Raw genomic sequence first — 7762 nt, forward strand, 5'->3', positions numbered from 1 at the left:
TGATGGATGCAAAGGGGAAAGGCTTTTCTATGCAAATGATTCTCTAGGTTGATGCAAAGCTATATGAAAAACCTAAGGAGGATTGTGTTGGAGATTCTAATTTCAAAGATATGTTGCCAAAGCATGAAAGGTTTTCTTTCCTATGTGCAAGTTTGGTGGTGATTCTGTCAACTTAAAGATAGACTGATGATCCTTTAGGAAAAACGTTTGAGATTGACCACTTTTGGATCCCAACCTTTAGCTGAAGGTGATGAGGGATGACAAGTGACAAGGCTAGATTACCCTAGACAAAGCTCTGTACAAGGGATAACCTTGGTGAGGTTGGTGGATTTGCAAGATGGTAGGAATAGCATAATCTTAGCAAGGTGAAAACAATTTTGAAGGCTTGGATGTGAGATTTAGGCTTTTGGGATGCTAGCTAGGTTTGATGGGATTGGTTTGATTCTAAGGCAAAGACCTAGATGAGATGAATGAGCTAAAATGATTTAAAAGGATAACCTAGAATGGTTGGCTTTCCTATAAAGATGACTCTAAAATGAAACTTTTGCAAAAAGATGTGGAGAAACAAGGGGGCCTAATCATAGAAATCATGCCTAGTTGGTAAGACATAAACAGGGTTAACTCCTGGATGCTTGCTAAATCTAATAGTGTGATCTAACCAGGCATCTTGACAGGTTTTGTCGGCAACTTTGTCTTCTGCTTTGTAGAGTTTAGCAATTCGATGGCTTGGTGTTACTTCCTTTCTCTTAACTAAAATTTCTTGGTATGCCTGAGATGGCTTGAGTTTGGCTTCGTGAAACTTCTATTTGGGTTTGAGTTGTTCTGACATAAATTCCTGAATCTGCTTGGCTTTGAGAGATCTTGGTTGTTTTTCTTCAACTTGTTCAACTTCTGAAACAGGCAGTGACTATGCTAAGTGTGCCCTAAGCTAGGATTGAACAAGTTTGGCAAACATTCATTCAACAAGTCAAAGATCAAGCAATAGATAGGAACAACCAGATAGAAGCTTTTGATTCTCAGAATGTGATACATGCGCCAAGGAGTGTGTATATTCTACAAATGTTTTGATCAGTCACTTCAAACACATTAACATCCTAGATGGTTGTCTACAAGGCTGACAGTTGGTTTAGCTAGGGAGTCCTCGATATACCCAAGGTACGTGAGGTCCAAACTCGTAGATGAAACCAAAACAATGTCACATAGCCGAAAGGAGTGGTAACCCACTTCTCCTCTTTCACTTCTCAAGGGTATAAAGTTCCTTGAGGCTTAGCCTAAGTGACAGAATTTTGATCCCAAGAGAGTTGTCTTTGGATTCACCTCCTGATCTTTATACTCCGTCGGAACGCTGGAGTTGAGGTTGTCCCAAGGGGTGATGAAATCCCCAAGCAAGCCTCCTAAAACTTAAACAAGATTTTGGATCCTAATCTTATGCACCCAAGATGGCCTCGAAAGACGACAAGGGGAGAGAAGACTTGGATGATTTTGGGCTAAAAGACAGAGTTCTTTTCCAACTGACGCTTAAGTTTTCTGATCTAAACCTTGCAAACACACATGTTTAGGATGCAAATTTTTAATTCCAACTTGAAGTGTTAACAAAAGTAAAATTGATTGAAGAATGCAAGCAAGAAGAAGAGTTAGGGTCAACAAGAAAATAAACCCGCATGCCCAGAGGCCCTCCATGTCAAGTATCGATTGATTTTCTTTAAGGCATTCAAGATTGAGTATGAGTTTGTTTTAAGCCCAAAACAAAGATGTGTGAAATACGATTGTCAAGCGTGTGCCCAGAGGCCCTCCATGTCAAGAGTTGTTCAATTTTTATGCCCAAATGAAGTGTTAGCGAGACTAATGTGCATTCAAGAAATTTTTTAACTTAGAAAAACCAATAAAAACTCAAGTGAGCGGAGTTTGATTTTTTTTGTGGACCACTTAACACCTTCTTAGGTAGACCCATCCCCATATATGGTGTTGATATTGCAACCAATGGTTAGAATGATGGGTAATTAAAGAGGGTGAGTCCAACAACAAACTCACTCAAAGTGTTTTTATTTATTTTTATAACTTAGAAGGTTTCTAAAATGTAGATTCTTTTTATGCCCCAAAAGATGAAGTGTGAGATATTGTAATGATTAATTGACCTTTTGCATTTAAGATTATGTTTGTTGTTTTAAGCATGCATTCCAAGAAAAAATTGATTTTAATCCATGGCATTCAAGATTGATTTGAGCGACATACATTCAAAGATAATTGTTTAAACATTCAAGTTCATTTTAGCAATATGCATTCAAAGACAAATGTTTAAACATTCAAGTTTATTTTCCAAGAGCATTAAACCATGTAAAGAGAACCTACAAGAAACATGGTTCATGATTTAATGGATGCTCTAATCTGAAAAGCTACAAAAGCCAATTTGATTAGTCACCCAAAAATCTCAAAAATTGAAGCTTAACTATGGGAAAAATAAAATCAACTTTTTTTGTTCTTTTTCACAGGTGTAAAAATGCTTAGAAAAACCTCTACTCTATGGAACCACCAAAAGTTTTTTAAAAAAATTATTATTTTTATACACTAATCTAATATGCTAAAAACACTAATTTAATGAAAATAAAAGCATTTACACATTAAACTACCATAACATATAATAGAGACTAAGACAAACCCTCAATTGAGAATATGAACCATTAAGAGGTTCTCTCAATGAGGCCTTTCTTGTTTTGGGGATGAGTCTGTTTGGATATGGATTTAGGATGTATGCTCAAGGTACTCAAACTATGCTTCAATGGAGATGGATTTGAGATTTTTGGTGTGGATGTATGCAAAAGTATGGATTTGGCTTCTCAAAATAGCATGGTAACTTTAGCTTAAGGATTGTGTTGAAATGACTTGGGAGGAAATTCAATTTATAGGCTAAGGGCTTGAGGGTTTGAGGGCTAAGATGTAAGGATGGGGAAAAACTTATGGAGGGCTCAGATTGCATGAGAGGAGAGCACATGGATTGTGCTTCCTTATAGCCAATCAGGGAGTGACACTTGTCACAGCGTTATTAGTTAAAGCAAGATGGGTTGAGGGGTCAACAAAGGAGGCTCAAAACTCATAAAGACCTTCATAATGGCTTGTAAGAGCAATGAATGGGCTTGTAAGAGTCATTTATGGCTTTGGAAGAGAATTTATGGCTTGGTGGTTAGGATATTTTGAGGGAAGACTTTGGCTTGGCTTAGGAAAGTCTTAAGCTTGTTTAGGATTGCACAAATGATTAAGGGTAGGATTAGATGTGGTCTAAGATTAGATTAGGGATGTTACAGATGGGCAAGTGAATGGCATTTAATGAGGGTGGGTGAGTTAGTAGCTAAGCTTGGTTAGTATGGGTGGATGGGGTGGATTAGGCTAAATGGGGGATTAGAGATAGGCTTAGGATGAGGATGAAGACTTTCTATAAGAGTCTAGAACTTCCTAGGATGAGGAGAAATAAGATTTATTTATCTCAAAGGTTTCGGTTGAGGAGATATTTATTAAAACATTTTTAATAAACATGAGGATAAATATTTAATCTTAATTGAATAGTTTGAGTTGGGATTAGGGTAAGGAAATAATGGGATTAGCCTTTAATCAAAATTAAAGAAGGATTAGAAGATTTTGGAAGAGGTTAGTGGTCTTAAGAAAATTGGCCAAGTTTTGAGCAAAAAATAAATAAATTATTTATTTTAGAATTTTTGGTCAATTTATTAATTAAATAATTAATAAATAATGAAATAATGTTTAAATAAGATTTAAACATTTTTGGGAGGGATTCCTTAATTAAATATTTTTAATTAAGACAAAGAGATTTAATGGCATAAAAATAAATAAATAAATTAAATAATTAATTAATTAATAAATGATGATGTCATCAAAACTTTTTAGAAAATAAAAATACTTTATTTTCTAAGGGATTTTAGGTGTCTACACAAACAAGCAAAATTTCAACCAAAACCTACTAGAGGGAACATATAGTTTTAATTTTTCTTCTACAAAATTGTTTTAAATGTATATTATATTAATGTTGCTTCACTCTATTCTTGAGGATGTGTTAATCTAAATATAATAGCTAATGAAGAATAACTGACTAAATTTTTGTGTGCTATCAGGTTTGGTTCAATTTGTGATCCACAAAGTAGCACTTGAAAGGATTCAAGAAATCCTGACATAGGGATCTTAAAAAGATGTGTGCATGTCAATGTGTTACTTTCAAGAAATATATTGTCTAGCAATGTTACAAAGACAAGCAAATGATCCTTGATTAATGATGTCCCTAGTTCTACATGGAACTCTAAATATGAGTACTAGCACTTGGCAGCTTCATTATGATATTTTGCCTTATTTTGAGGTTTCATTGATTGACCTTAATTGGATAGTTGCTTCTATTACTTTTTCCACACCAGTTCTCCTTCAAGGAAGAGTTTAACAATATGTTTTCATCTTCCCAATGTCGTCATCTCTCTACTTCTTGTAATCTTTGGTGGTTGGGAGATACCTCACATCTATATGTGCCTTCCTAGCAGTTTGTGTATGACTCTAAGTCTTGCTTTGTTATTATTTTGGTATTCAAGATCACTAGGAGCTTCTGCATTGATATCTGATTTTCTTATATCTTGATGATGTAATTATTTGTATTATAGTACAAAAATCAGATATATGTTTAATACAAATTCATCTAACTATTTAAAAAATTGTTTTGTGGCTTCCTCATTACTGTTTGCTTGTTTAATCTTCATTATAATCATTATTTATCTGTTACTAAAGTTGATTTAATTGCACACAAAAAAACAGTAATAATGTCCCAAATTGTATCTTGGAATTATATCTGCCGAATCACGTTATATGCTGAGTTTGTATGTATCTTGGTGTATTTGGTATATGCCGAACATGCATGTATGTCATCGCATTTGACGTAATTACGAGATTAACATTGTAGACTGTTTCCTACAGGTTATGTGAAATATCGCCCATATGTCGCTGTGTTTACCTAGACGACAACATTAACGTTGTGCTCTGTGCTCCTGCCGCTTATGTGAAATAATTTCGCTTTGTAAAATAATCTTCTTATTAGTGGAATAGATATTGAAAAAGCCAATTAAACCAAACAAAAACTTTCCACTATTCCTCTTTCCATATTGGATTCTACATTCAAAGACACAGATTGTAGTGAGCTCGACCCACATCTGTTCATGCCCATGGACGACATCTTTGGTCTGTCATACCATGAATGTTTTCCTTGTGCAAGAGAAGTAGTTAATGAAAGCCAATTGGAAGGAGATAGACTAAATATGAGTTTATCTAACAATGGAAATGATCCTGTCTCCATGTTCATGTCGGTCCCCTCATGTGAGTTAGAAGCTACTGAGGTTGACCAGTATCCGAGTGTGGAAGACATCTTTGGTCTTCCACAACATGAAATATTTCCTTTCGACGACGACCTCATAAATAGCTATGAAATTTCCGGGCAAGGGAATTCTAAGGCTGCAAATGATATTTCCGGGCTGCCAAGCACTGATATCATGTCGTCTGAGGAGAACCCTAATTCGGAAGGAGGTAAGACAATAAGTGTATGCGCTACCTCTGATATTGACCAGGCTCTTAATGGAGAGAAAGAAGAGGAATTGGTTCAACTTCTGCTACTGTCTGGAGGATTGATAGGCAAGGAGAAATATGAAGAGGCTGCTGAAATTGTGACCAAATGCAAACAATTGTCATGTCAGACTGGGAATGGCACACAGAGACTCGGCTTTTATGTTGCCGCGGCACTCCAGGAGAGAATCGAACGCCAGACTCTCAGAGCGTTAAATAACGCAGCTAAACCAGTCCCAGATTTCGCCTTCAATATTTATGCTGAGTTTGACAGAAAAGAGTTCTTTAGTCGAATTGCTTATTATAATATTGCTCTGCCCTTTGTCAATGTGTTCCAGTTCACGGCTGTGCAGGCGATCATAGACGTCGTGGGGAAGGCAGAGAAAATTCATGTGATTGATCTCGGGATGCGAACTGGATCGCACTGGACAGTATTGATGGAATATCTCGCACACAGATCCATTTCCTCTTCTTTGCCAAGGCTCAAGCTTCTCAAGATTACAGCAGTTGGGACGGACGGCGAAGAGCTTTTGAAAACAGGAATAAGACTTCATGAGCTGGCTAAATCTTTCGCGATTCCATTGTCATACAACGTGGAGATCGGAGGCATCGCTGACATTAAAGAAGGTTTGTTCTCCGTAAAATCAGTTGAGGCGTTGGCAGTTTATGCTCCTATTGTTCTCAGAAGTCTCTTGTACGACCCCGTCCTTTTGGAAAATCTCATTCGTGTGATAAATAAAATGAGACCAAGAATATTGGTGAATGTAGAAATGGAAGCCCAGCATAATTCTCCATCTTTTGTCAATAGATTCCGCAATGTGCTTTCGCATTACATTGCGTATTTCGATCTGTTGGATGTTACCATGGAGGACAGAAATGATATAATGCGGGTGAAGCATGAGGAATTGATCACTGCAAGTCAGTTGAGGAACATGATAGTCTGTGAGGGGAATGAGCGGTTCGTTAGGCATGTTAGAACTGATGTGTGGAGGTGTATTTTTAAACATGCAGGGTTCAGGGAAATCGGGTTCAGCTTTAAAGGTATATATCAGGTAAGATTGTTATTAGCAGACTGTGCCTCAAGAGAACATTATACTCTGGAGGCCGATGGAGATGCCATCATTATAAAGTGGAAAGGAACACCTCTCATTGCACTCTCGGCATGGAGAGGTCGCAGAATGAAGTTTGATGGAGTTTTCTGAAACAAGTGGCTACGTATTTCAAAAATCTTTGTAATAATATGGTTAGATTTAGTCGCCTTATTTGCATGAACAACAAAACTGTATAGGCCAAACATGTGAGTTTTATTTGAGAATTTAAGTCGAAGCAATACTATCTGACGCCTGGATAAGTTGAACTGCGAAAATGCACCACTACTATTGTATTTTTTGTTCCTTTCATATAATTGTCTCTATTTTCTTTATCCAACTGCTTATTTCTTCTCGTGACAATAGAATTACATTATGCATAATTTTCTCTCTTCTGTTTCTGTTGCTCATAATTTAGGAGGAAGAGGTAAGGCTCTATCTGAGCCTAATTCCGAAACAATCATTTTTATAGATTGTGGAAAAAATAGATCTAACAATACTGTCATTTTTCATCTACCTCAAAATACTAATAAATTATCTTCTTGCAACTATATGAAATATTGTTTGTTAAATGTCTGCAAAAAATACTTACTACATAAAAGAACTCAAAAGCCAAAAGACAGTCATCCAGAATGTAATTTGGTCTATAAGTTCTGCATGCTTTTGGTCTATTAGTTAATTATCTAAAGGAAACGATAAAGAGATCTTCATTTTGTCGTGCCCTAGATGGATCATAGTACAGAATATACCTTCATTTTTGTGGAAAATATGTCTTATATTGTATCAATAATGTTTTGGAATGTTTGTGGAAATTATGTCTTATAATGTATCAATAATGTTGGGAATGTTCTTAGATTGGATTATTTTGTATCTTTGGTGTCTCACAAGCATGCAAGGCTATTATTTTTGTTTAATCATGGACACAACCATTTGAAAGTAGTAAAAGTTTATTTAGATGAATTAATTGTGGTGTGCTCATTAGATAAGATAAGATAAATTTATTAATGTCTAATAGGAGACCAACAAGAGTCTATGGGACTGAAAACTTATAGAACAAGAACCAAATAACTAGC

General features: G+C 36.0%; 1 protein-coding gene across 1 annotated transcript; it reads left to right on the forward strand.

The window, feature by feature from the left end:
* The first annotated feature begins 5207 nt into the window (after positions 1 to 5207).
* On the forward strand, positions 5208 to 6803 carry LOC149561500 (scarecrow-like protein 21). Its single transcript, XM_089827848.1, has one exon. The coding sequence runs from the start codon at positions 5208 to 5210 to the stop codon at positions 6801 to 6803; it is 1596 nt and encodes a 531-aa protein (XP_089683974.1).
* The last annotated feature ends 959 nt before the right edge of the window (positions 6804 to 7762 follow it).

Source organism: Cupressus sempervirens, chromosome 4, assembly GCF_028749045.1.
Source record: "Cupressus sempervirens isolate cs-2001-9-10 chromosome 4, ASM2874904v1, whole genome shotgun sequence".
NCBI lineage: Eukaryota > Viridiplantae > Streptophyta > Pinopsida > Cupressales > Cupressaceae > Cupressus > Cupressus sempervirens.

Coding starts and splice junctions, on each gene's coding strand:
- LOC149561500 (XM_089827848.1), top strand. CDS start 5,208: ATGGACGACATCTTTGGTCTGTCATACCATGAATGTTTTCCTTGTGCA.